This window comes from Macrobrachium nipponense, chromosome 45 (genome assembly GCF_015104395.2).
Source record: "Macrobrachium nipponense isolate FS-2020 chromosome 45, ASM1510439v2, whole genome shotgun sequence".
NCBI classification, from domain to species: domain Eukaryota; kingdom Metazoa; phylum Arthropoda; class Malacostraca; order Decapoda; family Palaemonidae; genus Macrobrachium; species Macrobrachium nipponense.
This window is the reverse complement of record NC_061105.1, coordinates 2475960-2492802: the sequence shown is the minus strand read 5'-3', so window position 1 is coordinate 2492802 and position 16843 is coordinate 2475960. Positions and strand designations below refer to the sequence as shown.

General features: G+C 37.3%; 2 protein-coding genes across 3 annotated transcripts in view; one reads left to right on the top strand and one right to left on the bottom strand.

Annotated features, from left to right (window-relative positions):
- Positions 1–32: 32 nt before the first annotated feature.
- On the top strand, positions 33–5599 carry LOC135214275 (tRNA modification GTPase GTPBP3, mitochondrial-like; the record flags this gene model as incomplete). The annotated part of the gene is given in 2 exon segments (XM_064248394.1): positions 33–231; positions 775–5599. Coding segments are annotated over 2 exon segments (1062 nt in total), but the record flags the coding sequence as incomplete, so codon positions are not given.
- The window catches only part of LOC135214276 (COMM domain-containing protein 4-like), a 197572-nt gene continuing 182376 nt past the window's right edge, over positions 1648–16843 (bottom strand). For both annotated transcript variants that reach the window (XM_064248396.1, XM_064248397.1), the window contains 3 exons: positions 12730–12930; positions 12250–12444; positions 1648–5794 (listed from right to left, as the gene is read on the bottom strand). In XM_064248396.1, coding sequence (XP_064104466.1) covers positions 5754–5794; positions 12250–12444; positions 12730–12930 — 437 coding nt within the window. In that variant the 3' untranslated portion in view covers positions 1648–5753. The remainder of the gene's footprint in view (positions 5795–12249; positions 12445–12729; positions 12931–16843) is intronic.

Sequence of the window (16843 nt, the reverse complement as noted above, 5' to 3'; positions counted from 1 at the left end):
TTCAGTTCGACTTTAAGACTTCCATATTTCAGGAAGGCGTTGTGAAGGATGTCGAATTCAAAATCAGGACGATAATCAGAGAAATGGAAAAGCATCTCTGTGATAATCGACGAGGTGAAAGACTTCGAAGTGGTTTGAAGTTAGCCATCTTGGGCCGCCCTAATGTTGGGAAAAGTAGTTTTATGAATTCTCTGGTTCAGAGGCCAGCAGCTATTGTATCGCCGATTCCAGGTAGAGTATTGGAGTGGACTTATTCCTTTATGCATATCTTTTAAACATTGTTTTCATGGTAACATAATCTCACTCTATAAATTAATATTTATTTTCAAGGTATCCCTATCTTTAATCTGTCCAATTTACATTCCTTCACACTTAGTAACAAACATGCAAATGAGGGAATGTACAATGGATGTCTTCCAGCCAAATGGAGGTAGTGGACAAGAGCACAGATCTTGTTGAAGCCATGGAAAAAAGATTTGTGCTTAGTGTATCAGGCAGGGGTTTGTAATACTGTAATGGAACATGACAGTTATTGCAATTTTTACCTGCTGGATTGTGTATTTCAGCCAGCAGTGTTATTTATCTGATTAGAGTTAAAAATCTTATGGATTCTCTTACAGAAATTGTTGTGATCTTCAGAAAATCTCATTCGACTGGATTTAAGAATTCCAGCTCAAAACAGTCTGGTTAACTCTTTCAAATTTTATTAAAAGTTAGTTCCTGTCTGGCAAATCTTATTGTAAACAACAAACTACATAAAATGTTTTTGCTTAGGTACAACGCGAGACGTCATTGAAACCACGCTGGATCTTGGTGGGTACCCAGTCATCCTCAGTGATACAGCAGGGCTTCATCAGACGGATGACATCATCGAAAGTGAAGGCATTAAACGAGCCATTGCAAAATCTAAAGAAGCCGACATTGCAGTTGTTCTTATTGAAGCCGAAGACGCGTTAAGAGTCATTAAGCAAAGTTCGAATTGGAGTAAGTATATAAATTCATTCCTGAAAGAAATAGGAGCTCTTGAGGATCAAGATTTATCAGAAAATGATAATTGCCATACAGAGCAGAACTTCGTAATAATAGTGAATAAACTAGACCTCATTAAGTGCAGACAAGATAAAATACTGCTAAAAAATACATTGAAAGATTCTGGTCTTCTGATGTCAGTGAAGACAGGAGAGGGCTTTGATGATGCAATGCATAAACTGAAAGATGTTTGTGCCTCTTTGTGCAAAATTGGCACACCAGAAAATCCCACACTAACGGCAGCAAGACACAGAATCCACATATCATCATGCTTAGAATCACTAAAGCTAATCCTAGGGAATGAGTTTAATGATGGTCATAAAAGCTTATCTGAGCTGTCAAGTTCTTGTGAAACTTCCTTTACAGATAGTGCCAACCCAAAGGAGATCGGAAGCCATTGTTTATCATCTAACAGTGGAACACCAGAAAATACCGTACAAATTTATTTTGAAGATCTTAATAATAATTTATTACAGTCAGAAGAAACCTTAATTTTGGCTGCTCATCACCTGCAGAAAGCTGCGAACCATCTCGGTTATGTTACTGGTCACATTACCACGGAGGATGTTCTTAATCATATTTTTTCAGCCTTCTGTATTGGGAAATAAAAGAATGTGGTACTCTGTATTATTTTATATAATTATAATAATATTTAGGAACATCTTAATCAGAAAATATTTTTATATTAATTCCTACATATTTTCTCATACTTTTGCCTACATCTTTCTGGTTAAGGCATGATAATCAAAGTTCTGAATAAATAGGTATTGTTAGATTAGTGAAAAGAGAATGTATACAGCAAGTTTATGTATCTGATGTCATTGTTCTCACACCTGAAAAATTCTCCATTTCAGTCTTCTTGAAAGTTTGCTGGCAAAAGTTAGCTGTCCATTAGGTAGAAATGTCATGTAACCTACCATGCAGTAGTTTCTTGGCCTTTATTGACAGAACTTAACTCTTACCCTTTTTACAGAGACAGTGACTACACCTGAGGCAACACCCATTCAAAGTTCTGAAGGCTACTCAAGCGGAGTTGGTTCCTATAGAAGGGAAAATACCAATTTGTGGTTTTTGAACTAAAACAATAGAAAAATGGTCAGCAGCTGTATGTAATTGGCTCTCCTTCTTTATATGCAAAAGCTTCTCCAAAGGAACCACACAACATAAGCCAAGAAGGGCAAAGTTTAATGGAATTATAAGACACTTAATATGTCAAAGTTTACTTTGCAGCAGTCAGGAATCCCTACCACCCTCCAATTAGAATTGTTCAGACATGAGAATAATATTGACTGGTTCTCCTAAGCCACTACAATATACTCAAAGCAAAGCAAGTGCTGCAGAAACCTACTTACATTTGAGGGAGGATTTCTCAACAGAAAGAAAAGAGGAAACGGTAAAGTTTTCTTGAGCGATGGATCATCTATTCCTACTATCAGTAGCAAATGTTCCAAAACTCTGAGCCAGAACTTGAGTTATCTGATTGGAACATTTGCTCCTGTTGATAGTACAAACAAAGGATCTATTGACCATGAAAAACTATACCACATCCACTGTTACTTCTGTTGAGAAATCCTTCTTGAAATGTCAGTGGGTCTCTGTGGAAGCTTCTTTGACTGGTTTTCTCAAGTCACTACGATACCAAGAGCAATATGTTTTACAGTCACAACTGACCAATTTTAAGTGGATGGTGGTGGGGATTCCTGTTTTTGCATAGTAAATTTTGAGTACTGGGGATTTGTGAGAGCTTTATTAGGTTTCCTCTCAAGTGGGCCTTACTACTTTCTCAGCTAATATCTAGTGTCTCTTTGACAGGGATGAAATCTGGCAAAGTCTCAAATTCCCTTATTTTGGCAGCAAGTCCATAGATATCTTCATGATTCTTTGCACATCCTTTCCTCACTCAACCAGTTCACAATGTGGGTTTCTGGCAGACTGCTAGTACCCTTCCAATTTTAACTGTTACTTTAAGTCAAGCTCCCTTGGCTGGGCTTATGCTGACCACTGCTAGACTGGTACAATACTGGCTGTTACTGGTTAACCACTTTTAGTCCCTTCAGGATGAAGTCTTTCTCCCAGATTCGAATCTTCCTCTCTATTTTTAGCTTTCCTCTACTATTGTTCATCTCCAACTCCCATCTTAACACAGAGGGCTACTGAAATTTGGTGTTTCTCCATCATGACATGTAAAAAGCACACTCAGGCACAAGTCCAGTAACTAGATTATCCTCTAATATAATCATCAACACTTGACATTTCCTTGCTGCTGAACACAACCAATGGGACAATCAGTATCTTGATATCCACTTACTAGTCTAACCATGGTAGACGTTAAGAGTCTTCTAATTTAAAAACCTTCCCCTTCTCAACTCAGGTGGTGTGGTTCCCTCAAAAAATCTTTAGTAATAATGAAACGATGAATTATATACTGTGCAGCACAGTTTTCTGTAAGCGTTGGTTCAAAGAACCATTAATTGGTGCATTTTACCTTCCAGCAGCCTTCAAAATTTTCTAATAGTGATGCCTCATGTGTTGTCACTCCCTCTGCAAAAAACAGTAAGAGTGAGATATCCTGACGATTCAAAACTACCACGTAATATACAAACTTGCAAAACGTGTGGGTAACATTTTCAGCACTTGCATTTTGTGCCCTAACCAGATGCAGGTACATAAATATGAGATTAGTATGTAATAAATACTTGAAACATAAAACATAAAACATGCTAAAATGTACGTTTTCAACTGAATAATTTCCTATTACAATACTTTAAACAATGCAGCAACTTTATAGAACCAATTTATCTGCAGTGTAGTTAACAATGCAAAATCATTTTAAAAGAAAATCTTTATGAAGTTCAATCAGTTGAAAAAATCTGGAAAATCTTACATTTCCAAATACATACCCACAAATAAAAATCATTACTATATGCTAACATGGCAAAAATATATTTAGGTTCACCAGTCTTATCACCGCAGAGTCAGATGGTGCCTAACTTTTCATGTGGTATGCGATGGGTTAGGAGGTGATCATAAAGTGTATCGTAAGTGGGTTTGTGTTAAAACTTGTTTTAGTTTAGAAACTGTTTGTTCCTTTACAACCTGAAGAGCAAAGAATTTTCAGAAAATTTTCTTGAGAAGAAGAAGTTGGTTCTTGATTCCAACAGTCCCTCCAGGAGCCCCAAAGTGCACAAGACTTTTCATACTGGGTGATACCAACGACCTACTGAATTTTTTTTACCTGGCTTTATACAGTTTATAGCTTCATATTAGTCTTAACTACAATTCCTTCGGTTTTTAATATAATTTTACAGCACTCAATGGGTATATGTCATCATGGATACTGGCACTAGAAGAAAAAGCACCCGACAGAGACTGACAAAACCTCCCTGTAACAAGGTTAAAAACTCGCAGATCCCCCTCTGAGGAGTGGAAAGATGAACACAGACATTTCCCAATTAAGGACTGTCACACTGATAATATTAACCGAATACAATCTCCTCAAGGCTTGTCTAGCATCCTTCACTGGTCAGGTCTCAGGAGAGGAGATTGTCAAAATTATTGCATTCTTCCACTCAATGTGAACTGATGCTGAGGGCAAACCTGTATTACTGTTTGATGTTAAAAATTTCTGCCCTTGTTGCTCAGGTCAACTCCAGCAGCTCCCTGACATTTCTCTGGGAACAGAAATGGGTCTGGAGGATTAGGCACTAATGTCTGAGTGAGATTAAATGAGATTATCAAGGTCCTAGATCACTAGGTCTTCTCTTGCTTTCTCTTCATAAGAATTTTTACTAGAAGATACAAGTCCATCCTCTTGGCCCAAGCAACCTGTCTTGCCTTTACTTCCTTCTTTTTACTCGGCAGAAGCATTAGTCAGTCGTATGACTACTTGCAACACTTCTCACAGGTGATGAGTCATGAATACATGTGGCCATGGTAAGTGCTTGGAATGAAGGCCATTAGTGTCGGGTTTCATTGACTTATAATACTGAAGGGATGCCAATCTTCAGATGAAATCAGTCTTTGCACTTTGTCCACTCTTTCACTGTTCCTCGTTTGGAATATAATTTAGCTATAGCAATCCTCTACGAAGTACATATTTGGAGAACAGTGAAAAGCCCTATTAGCAGCATTGCAAGTTCATGAGAAGGGAGGATTGTAACCAATAAACGTAGGATCCAGATGGCACGTGCTTCTCAAGACAACTTCCATCTGTCTGACAGGCAAAAGACTGGTGAACTCTGGAACACCCAGAAAACTGCTATAGGTACATATATGATTGATGGGGTTTTACATAATGATAAAAAAAATGTCAATATTCTATGTACAGATGTGATGCATTTTCTGATAGTTATTTTGTACCTTTTATAAACTATGGAGTTACTGAACAACAGGAATGTTTTTAAAACCTATCATTTAATTTTTATAGAACTTTAGTGAATCAGCGCCTAGTCAGTTGTGTTAGTAATAAACTGATCATTATTGTACAGTAGACTAATACCTGAAAAGAATGGCAATAGTTCAGTTAATAAGGAGCTTAATTGATGTAGATATTAAACCTATATTTTGTTTACCATAATTTCCCTAATACCTAATTCATCTACTATACTGTACGGTTGATTCCATATTCAGTGCTGTATGGTTCTTCACTTGGGAAACTGTCCCACATTTTAAGAGAGAAAAACTGGAGACAAAACTTCCAAGGTGCTTATTTTAAGTCGAGTTCATTAATGCAGTCCTTCCATCAACTGGCGTGCTTCTGTCAACTCTGCAAGGAAGAATAGTCATGTCATTATACGTATATGAAATAATGTATAATATGAAAAAAAAAAAAAAAAAACATTTTGGAAGTTATTCAGAGGAATGAACACATGGAATCAAGGGCAGACAATTCATTTCTGTATCACATAACCTTCAGAAAAAAATAAAACATTTACACTGACGTTGTTAAGGTTCGACACTTACACGGACATCATTTTAACACCAAAAACCATTCACAACCCTCTCCACTTTCCCAATATGGAAAATGATCTCTACACATTTTAGTCTTTGACAGGAGATATCCAGTTGATATGAATTCAGTTGGAAAATACAATTCAGGCTAAAGGCCAAGTGCTGGGACCTAAGAGGTCTTTCAGCTCTGAAAATAACTGTTATGAGATGGTTACAAGTAAGATAGAAGATAGAGAGTATGAACGGAGGTCTAGTAAAAGGAGATATCAACTGAAGCTGATAAACTATTCGTATGTTTAATAAAAGATTCATATTTTTCATCATTTAAATAAAAGATTCATATCTTTAAAAGTTACTACCTGGTTTGGAATAATTTCTGTTTTGTTACTTAATGAATCCTTTTAATTCTACAAGCAAAACACTTTCGATTACTGAATTGAGTATCCAAATTCTTACCATGAGTGAACAGTTCACCAGCAAAATAAGCAGTCTTTTATAATGAGCCATTGCAGTAAAAGTACAGTGCTATGCCAAAAGATTATACCATTTAGATCTTGAGAATGTATTTGACATGGTACATGTACCAAGACATAATAGAAAGGAATAATGGAGGCAAAAGGGGGTAAAAAAAAAAAAAAAAAGGGTAAAAAAAAAAAAAAAAAAAGGAAAAGATTTTTTGAAACTGTGATATTACTACACCATAACTCATGACCTAGAGTGGAAACGGGTGGCAGGTGTATTGGAAAAATTTATAAAATGGTGTCCATCATGCATCTGCATGGAGAAAGCTACAAGATTATGCAGAAATGGGACCCCATGTGGACTATTTATTTGCCAATGAACTACAGTGCATTTCAGGGCCGTGTCTAATTGATTTTCAACGATAAAATCTTACCAAAGTATCTGGTATGGATTGTATTTTGGAAATAGTTATTTGAAACCACGGCCTAATTGGCAAAAATATGCAGTAATGTCTAATGTGGATAATTAAGGCACTTATCAGAGTCAATCAAAGAAATGTAAGGGGAAACTTTGCTAAATTTAGTAGGTACCCAGAGAGAGGCTAGTTGTGACGTAAACTATGACATCAGACGTGATAGTAGGGTTCCCAGTAGTGTGAATCACAAATATTTAACACACTTAGAATAAGCATTATACGAAAGGCTAAGCAAATCACTGTTGAGAATGACGATAATATTGCGGTTTCCATTGGTAATGAATAAGAATTTGGTATATATATACATATGACAATATTATAGCAAGGGGATTTGGTAAATATACATATAACAATATCACTATTTTCATTTTACAGTTTTATGTTGACTATGGGAATACATAGCAGTTATAACACTATTCTATTTACCTTTTGACTGTCAGCTGTACAAGACTTTTGGAATTGGTGAAATACAATCATATTGAAACGAAAATATGATCATTTAGAGGTGGTTGGTACGATATTTTGCCCTAATGTACCTGGTAACCTTACATAATAGTAAACACTGCCAACAAAAGGGTGAGGGCAGCCAATCGTCATTGGTCAAAGCCAGGGTATATGAGACTGCTGCTTCACCTATGGCAAGCCCAGCAAATTGTCCCCATGGCTTCAAAACTGCTTTCGAGTTGCGTGTTTTCTGCAGTATGCAACAAAGACAGACTCCTATGCGTCATATGCTAATTATTAACGGGTAAGTGGTTAATATGGCAATATGCAAACACCAAACGATTTAAACAAGAGAACAAAGGTGACCTTATAGGGATTATACAAGAATGACGAGTATGAAAATAGAGATATATACAAACATTTTGTTTGTATATATCTCTATTTCTAACTTTTCAGACCAAGAATAAACAATGGCTGAATTTGCTAGACTAATAAACTATCTTATTGATTAGCTGCAACAACCATTTTTAACAACTTGCCTATTCTACTGACCTCCTCATACACACATACATATACAGTGGTACCTCGAGATACGAAAGGCTCAACTTACGAAAAACTCGAGATACGAAAGCAAATATGAAAATTTTTGCGGCTCTACATACAAAAATTGTTCAAGATACGAAAGGTTGTTGCTGTAAAGTCCGAGATTCCCCCGGACCACCGATAACAATTTTAAAACTAGCGCGCCGCCAACTGAGTAGACTCGCCACCATCCTCCTGCTCTCCCATTGGTTCCTGATGCTAGTCACCGCCATGAGATCCTTCTCTCCTATTGGTCAGTATCCGTCCCATGATGCATCTACGTAGTGGCATGCTTCTTCGGCCACTTCATGGCATCGGTATTGTACGCACGCGGTATTCGTTCGTTCTATACGATTTCGTTTATTAACGTAAATTCGTTAGTGATTTCGTTGTAGTATACTTTATCGTGTTGAGAGAACTTTACTACATACATATACGTACTACATAACATAATTACGTAGAGTATATACGTAGTCATGGGTCCCAAGAAACTTGAAATTCACGGAAAGAAGAGGATGCTCTCTTTGGAAACGAAGATGGAGATCATTAAAAAATATGAAGCTGGTATGCGATTGAGTGTGATCGCCAAGGAATACAGCCGAAATCCATCGACAATAGGCACCATTCTTAAGCAGAAGGATGTCATCAAAGCAGCTACACCTTCCAAGGGCGTGACTATTTTGTCCAGCAAGAGGAGCCATGTGCATGATGAAATGGAAAGGCTTCTTCTTGTTTGGATAAAAGACAAAGAAATCGCTGGCGATACGATAACGGAGACGGCAATCTGCCACAAGGCCAGCGCTATTTTCGGCAATTTGATTGCCCAGGCCGAAGACGACGGAGGAGAAGGAACATAAACGCCAACCCCAGAGTTCAAGGTTTCGCAAGGGTGGTTCGAGAAATTCCGTAAACGGACTGGCATCCATTCAGTGGTGCGGCATGGAGAGGCGGCCAGCTCGGACACGAAAGCGGCCAAAGCCTTTCTTAAGAAGTTCGACGAGATGACTCTCAACGAAGGCTGCAGTTCTCAGCAAGTCTTCAACTGTGATGAGACTGGCCTTTTTTGGAAAAAAATGCCTCGTCGGACGTACATCACGCAGGAAGAGAAGAAGCTACCTGGGCATAAGCCTATGAAAGACAGGCTTACGCTCGCACTTTGTTCGAACGCCAGTGGGAATTGCAAGGTTAAGCCCCTACTTGTCTATCATTCGGAGACTCCTCGAGCCTTCAAGCCCCACAAAATGCTTAAGGAGAAGCTTCCAGTGATGTGGAGGGCTAATGCGAAAGCCTGGGTAACGAGGCTTTTGTTCACTGAGTGGGTAAATCTGTTTTGCCCCGACAGTGAAGAAATTCTTGGAAGAGAAGTGCCTCCCTCTGAAATGTCTGCTGGTGTTGGACAATGCCCCTGCTCACCCTCCTGGCCTCGAGGAAGACATCCTAGCAGAGTATTCTTTCATCAAGGTTCTTTATCTTCCGCCTAACACCACCTCTCTCCTCCAGCCCATGGACCAGCAAGTGATATCGAACTTCAAGAAGCTGTATACGAAACATCTTTTCAAGAGATGTTTCGACATCACCGATACCGCAAACCTCACCTTGCGTGAATTTTGGAAGGAGCATTTCGATATTGTAATATGCATCCAACTCATCGACCAAGCTTGGCAAGAGGTTACGAGGCGAACCTTGAATTCCTCGTGGAGGAAACTCTGGCCTGATGCCGTATCTGCCCGAGACTTCGAGGGATTCGACATGGGCGAAGCTGGTGCTGCAGATTCAGGAACAGTTGACGATCCTGAAACTGTTTCGCAACCAGATCTTGACGAGATCGTTGCACCGGAAAGTCCATGGGGCTGGTCGTCGACGAGGACAACATCAATGACCTTCTTGAGGAGCACCAAGAGGAGCTTACGATGGATGACCTGAAGGAGTTGGAGGCCATGCAACATAACGTCGTTCAAGAGGAGTTCTCTAGCAGCGGCAAGGAGGAGGACGACGACTCTATGACAACGGCAGAAATTAAGGATGCTCTAGCTGCTTTTCATAAGGTGCAATCATTCGTAGAAAAGAGACACCCCGAAAAGGCTTACACAGGTCGTATGCTTGCATAGTTCGATGGCGTTTGCCTGAGTCGTTTATGGAACATTGTCAAAAGCAGGCAGAAGCAATCTTCCTTGGATAGTTATTTTTTAAAGAGGCCTTTAGTAGAAGTAAGCAAAAAGGAAGAACCAAGTGATATTACTACGAAAAAACAGAAAGTTGAAAGTAGTGAAGAAGTTGAAATTTAGTTTAAAAAAAAAAAAAAAAAAAAAAAAAAAAAAATATATATATATAAAAAAAAATAAAAAAATAAATAAAAATTTAATTTAATGTTTTTTGTAAAGTTAAGTGTTACAGTTTTGTTAATGTGTTTTGTAAAGTTTAGTTTATGTTTTCCTTACATTTTTTTATGTGTTTTGTAAAGTTAAGTGTACATACGTATCTGCCATTTGTCCTCCTCCTCTGTCGCCACTTTCGGAGATTGACTCACTCGAAAGGTAAGCTTCCACATTTTACTACATACGTACGTATGTACGTACAGTATTTCTTGTATACCATGTACACTAATACACTTTATTTATAGGTACTATGTAGTAGTACATATTAGCAGTACGTATTAAATTAGGTATTGAATGGTCTAAATTGTTGTAGTATTTCATTGTTTATAGGTCAATTTAGCTTTATTATGAAATTTACTGGGGTGTTTTTGGAGGGCTTGGAACGGATTAGCCATTTTACATGTAAAATGCGGTTCAAGATACGAAAAACTCATGATACGAAGGCCGCCTCGGAACGGATTAATTTCGAATCTCGAGGTACCACTATATGTGTGTATATATTATATATTTCATTTATGTATTATGTATTTATGTATGTACCGTATCTTTCTATATGTGTATGTCTATGGCATATGTATTTATGTATGTTCTATCACCCTCTTCCCTGATGTCGAAGTATGAATAATAACAATAATGATGATGATTATAATATCAATAACAAGAATAATGATAATAACAGTAATGAATATTAATGAAATTATTATCATTATCATTAATAATATCATTATCAACACTTTATGTGGCCGTGTGCATAGGAAAAACAAAGTATGTTAAATAATGCATTTTTATTCATTGGCTAAATAATGGTCTTAATCCACATAGACCCGAAGACTGTTTGGCAAATTTTGCGGGTATCAGCACGATACTTTACGTATCCTTGAAACTGCAGGGTAACAATGGTTTCCACAAAGTGTGTAAGACTTGGTGCATATTTCAAATCAACAGAATTGTGGATTGTGCGCTGGAACTGTATTACAAAATTAATATTCTCATTTAATGCCCATTCCTTAATTGTACTCTACTTGGGAGTTTGAATGTGTGAAACAATTTAAGAATTCCATATACTACTGTTACTACTACTACCAACATCTGAGTCTTCATTCATAAAGTATATGGGCGGGGTTTCTAGTAACGTATACGTCACTGCAGTATCAATGAGTGGGAGGGTCTTTAGTAATGACGTTATACTAGCCTCTGTGTACGAGCCTGCTAGATTCAGCTAAGTTTCCCTATAAATTTCTTTGATTGACTCTGATAAGTGCCTTAATTATCAAAATTAGACATCACTGCATATTTTTGCCATTAGGCTGTGGCTTCGAATAGCCATTTCCAAAATACGATCCATATCCGATGTTTTGGTGAGATTTTATCGACGAAAATCAATTAGACACGGCCCTGAAATGCACAATAGTGTTATCTATAGAATTGAGGAAAGATATATAAATGTTTAAAAGACGGAAGAGTGAATAGACATGAGAGGACTTCTAATCAACATACATAAAAGAAAATCTCACCGTGACTGGAAAGTTAACAAAGGAACGAGAACAATCTTGGCTGTTGTGAGGAAAGATTGTTGTGGTAACTTGGCATTGGTCCTAAATTTAACAGCTGGTGTCACAGGAGGAAGTCAATTAGAATATATGCTGGCAAGTATAACATTTTTAATGCTGGCAAGGTATAAGAGTAAATGGGAAGTGTAGAACCATATTGTATTAGAAGGGCAGATCTTAGATCTTGGACGAGTAAGAGAATTTCTTTTGCCTTGGGGACACACTGGACTTTGAAGGAAGCATTTACAAGGCAGTAAGGACGATCACCAACAGCTACTGGCCAAAGAGACACTACAATGAACCTTAATACCTACAGTGCACTGTGTGAGGTGCACTGATGGCACTAGCCCCCTTTGGGAGAAAATAAAATTAAACATCTTACCATGAATCATGGCCTGTAACTGGTCTGGTGTCATAGCAATAGAAGTCACATTAGTCTTGGTTCCACTCTCCTGCTCCTCTCCTTCTCTGACGGACTGCGATTCGTCGTGCAGATTGAGCTTCACTACTGGAGAGAGATCCCCATCGCCAATATCGACGCCCACGACTTCGCAGGACCAAGTTGTTTCACCCCTCACTGAAGAGAAAAAGAATCTTTTAAAAGCATTCTTGCTGTGCCACAGATAAAATGTGTTTCTTACAAAAGAAACTCACAACTTTCTCTCCATGGAAAAAAAAAATCTTAATAATTTCAGTACCTTGTGACGACAAGAAACCAAAATCCTACTCCTCAAAGTGGATTCTTCACGACCAATTCTGAATCGAAGTAATCCTTTGGCCTGGATTGGTCCCAAACTTGACCGTGGTAAAACCCAACCAGTTCTGACCTAATGATTATGAGTTGTGATAACATATACCTTACCCTTGAGACTCGCGCCCTTCAAGTGCGCCTGAAGCGCTTCCTGGTGCTCCGTGTACACTTTCGTTATGGCCGCTGCGTGTTCTTTGGGCAGACCCAACTGCTGGAGCTCTGAGTCCAAGACATTGGCGGTCACTCCGGCTCCAGCTGCGCTCTCAAGAACCCACCGGACAGCTGCTACCACTGCTTTGGCTCCTTGCTCGTCTGTTTAAAATAATAATAATACGCTGTAGAGATTACGACAAATCCTGCCTTCATTAACACACATTGCAACAGGGGGGGAATTCCAAAGGGTGAAAGATAGGCCTGTACAGGAATTTTCCATCAAACTAAAAACATTGCGTAAAAGCTGCAGCTTTATGTTGAACATAAAAAAAAAAATAGTCCAGACTATTAATTTAGTCCAGACAACTTTAATCGCATGCAAAAACCATGAACTTTTTACACAGTTACTCAACATACAAAGAATGTTGGTCGTAGATTCTTAATTCCATTTGAACATTAGACAATTATAATTCACAAAGAGATTTAATCCACTCTCAACTTTAAATGCGTCATGGAACATTAGGTTAAAAAACAAGGCATGATCCGACCTCCTGCTTACCAGAGTTGCCAAATTGGGCTACAAGGATGGGGCTACATTTTATGGCTGCCTGCTACAAAAAATTACAATCCGCTACCTGCTAAATTTTGGGCTACTTTTTGTAATTATTAGTTACTTTTATTATTAAACTAATTATAAAATTGGGATACTTTCATATTAACTGCTTTCAAGGATAGTTCTTTCGAAAATTTCAAATATATAAAATTTTATCATTAAACTAATTATAAAATTGGGCCACTTTCATATAAACTGCTTTTAAGGATAGATCTTTCGAAAGTTTCAAATATATAACATTTCATTTTGTTGAAATAATCTAAACTTTTGTACATCATTAATATTTTTTTTAGTACCCGCTCTTAAATGTGTACAATTTTCTACGAGAGTTTATTATAATTCATTTTATATTTCCAAGAAGCATCATGCACTAAGCTGCGTTGTTTATGTTCTCGGTATGTAACCTGTATCATACATGTTCAATATCGAATATTAACGGTGTGATTCGCATACAGTAAATTATTAAAACACTTTTCAATTGCAAATGTACACCCATATATCCTTTTATTTACCTAAAACTTATACATAGCGTAACTATCTAAAGCCCGGGGCGCAGTGTTACCATACGCAAACACCACAGGCGGGTGGACAGATGGAAAAAAACAAGAGTATAGTCAGTGCGATCTTGATATTTCCGTGGACGGACGCGTTATTGTGATTATATTATTATGGGGAAGTGGGCCAAGCATGATAAGGCTTTTCAAGCAGCCTGGTTAAATGATCCATATTTTAAAAAATGGATTGAAGCATTTAAGACTGGTAAAACAAAGGCCTATTGTAAAGTTTGCAAATCGGTAATAAGAGCTCGTAAAATAGATTTGAAAAAGCATGGCTGAGCAACAAAACACAGCTAAACATGTCTACAGTATGTCCTAAGCAACTTGACCTTAAAGCTGTTTCAAAGGTAGAGAAAGTTACAATCTTAGAGCTTAAACTTGCAGTTTTTGTTGCTTGTCATTCTTCTATTAATACTATTGATCATTTATGTGACATTTCAAAGAATAATATCCCTTGCACTTCAAGTTCAGATACAATGAGATTACATAGAACAAAATGCACAGCCCTTATTAAGAAGGTATTAACACCAGAGCTCTTAAATGACCTGGTATCTGAACTAAAAAACATACCCTTTTCATTGATAGTAAATGAGTCTACAGACATTGCTTGTGCTAAACACTTACGTGAATGTGTTCGATACTATAGTAAGAAACACAACAGGATAATTCCTCAGTTTGTTGGACTTATTTCAGTTACCAGTACGACGGCAGAAGCTCTGTACCAGCACATCAAGAATTATTTTCGGGAAATAGATGTTGATTTAAAACACTGTATTCCCCTTGGAACCGATGGAGCATTAAACCTTTGTGGGCGTCACCAATCCGTTTATGTATTAATGAAAAAAAAAAAAAAAAAAAAAAAAAAAAAAAAAAACGACATCCCAAATTTGCTTTTAATCAAGCGTACGTGTCATTCTCGCCATTTGGCGTGCGTCATGCTTCAGAAGAATTACCCTCACATATTGATTATATGTTACGAGAAACGTATAAATGGTTTCGTATAGGTCTGCTTTAAGAAGAGAAGTATATTTAGAGAGCTATAAGGTTATCAGGTACACGTTGGCTCGCCAGGAGCTATAGTGTTAAAAGGGTTCTTGATTCAGCTTCATCATCACATGATAGGTATCTGCAGAGAGCTTCATATTATGTTCTCTGATCACTTGAATCAACTTTATTTTATTTTCTTGAGACCTATCTTAAATGATTTTGAAAGATTAAATCTTCTTTTTCAAAAAGAAGCAGCTGACCATTGCAGCCTTCTAAGTGAACTTGAAGCTTTTACACTTACAATTCTTAGAAGAGAACTTCATCCTGGTTTTGTAAAGCTTGAGGCGGACATGACCTTAACTTCATCATTTCTTCCTCTTAATAGAGTTGACTTCGGGCATGAATTTTCTTCCTTATTGGCTAACAAAAGAAAGGATAATTTGATTTCAAATGAAGATTTTAATAACATCCAATCTCGATGCCATGCCTTAATTCCTTATCAGAGCTTCCGATTACCAGAAACTTGGGGAAAATTAAAGAAAATTAAGAATTGATCACCATCTGTTTGTCTGAATCATACACACCCTCCATTTTCTGAGTTGTCACTTGAACTAGCTAATCAATCCAAAATCACTGATATCGAGAGCCAGTGGCGAAAAATATTAACCCTTGACTGGAACAACATCTGTAATGGTAATGTGCCATCTATTGGATTAATGTTTTGGGCCATTGCTAATACAGTGAAAGGTGCCGGAGGAGAATTTGTGCTGAGGGATCTCGCAGAATTTGCTTTAAAGGCTTATAGTCTTCCTATAGGTAATGCCCTTGTAGAACGTGTTTATTCACGTGTTACATCAGTGAAAACCAAGTTAGGAAACCGACTGGGACTAGAATTATTGACATCAAAAACAAACCTTGAATTATCGGGAAAATCTTGTGTAGATTTTGAGCCCAGTAGGACTATGCTTAATTTTGACTCCTCAATATACAGTTATAAAAATGAAGAGTGATGGAAATGAGGAAGTTGGTAAATGAATTAATATTCGAAACCTAGTCTCAGAAAAAATGTCGATTCCTTAATAAGAAGTAATTCAGTTTTGTTAACCTTTTCCCATTAAGTGAAAATTATTTTATTTAAACAGTTCAAGCATTTTGAGTTCAGTTGATTATGTTTTCAACATGTCATACCAAGTGGAAAGAAAGTGTTTATTTTTCTAAGAAACAAAAAGAAGTTCAGCCTTTTTAGTTCAACAGAAATAGTTGGAATATTCTCCCATCTGAGAAGAGACAGCATTTTAATCATAGCACCCTTGAGCAAAATACATCATATTAAAGGTAAGTTCACAGGTCTCTAAGGTTTATCTATCTCTCTATATATCAATATAAATATGCGGTGTTTTTCAATATAAGTCTGGTTTGATAATTTTACAATGTTATCATCGACTTCGGCAATGGCCTACTTTTATTTCAAATCCACTTCTTTTGAAGCTAGTATAGGCTACTTTTCCCAAAATAATCTGGCAACCCTCCTGCTTACTCGAGACACGTGTTAAAATCTACGGTCAAATAGAGCGTTGTTTCACCAACGAAAATTAAAATAAATACGCTGTATTTTATTAGAAAATAATTGTTCTGTACTGTTTACCATGCATATTATCTGATTTTTTACTTTTTCATTCTAGTAAACAAGTCATAAATAACCTATCCTAAATTTCCTGTATCTTTAACTCAACGTGAAACACCTTTTTCAGACCTTTTTAGGCTTTTCCATGGGGCTTTCCTACGTCACTCCCTAACAAGAAGAAGAACAACAACAACAAATTAGTTTTTAGGCAAAAATAAAAAAGAAGCCTTAACACTGATAGGGATCAGGTTAACAAACGGCAGGAGGTCTTATCAGCCATTACGTCATGTA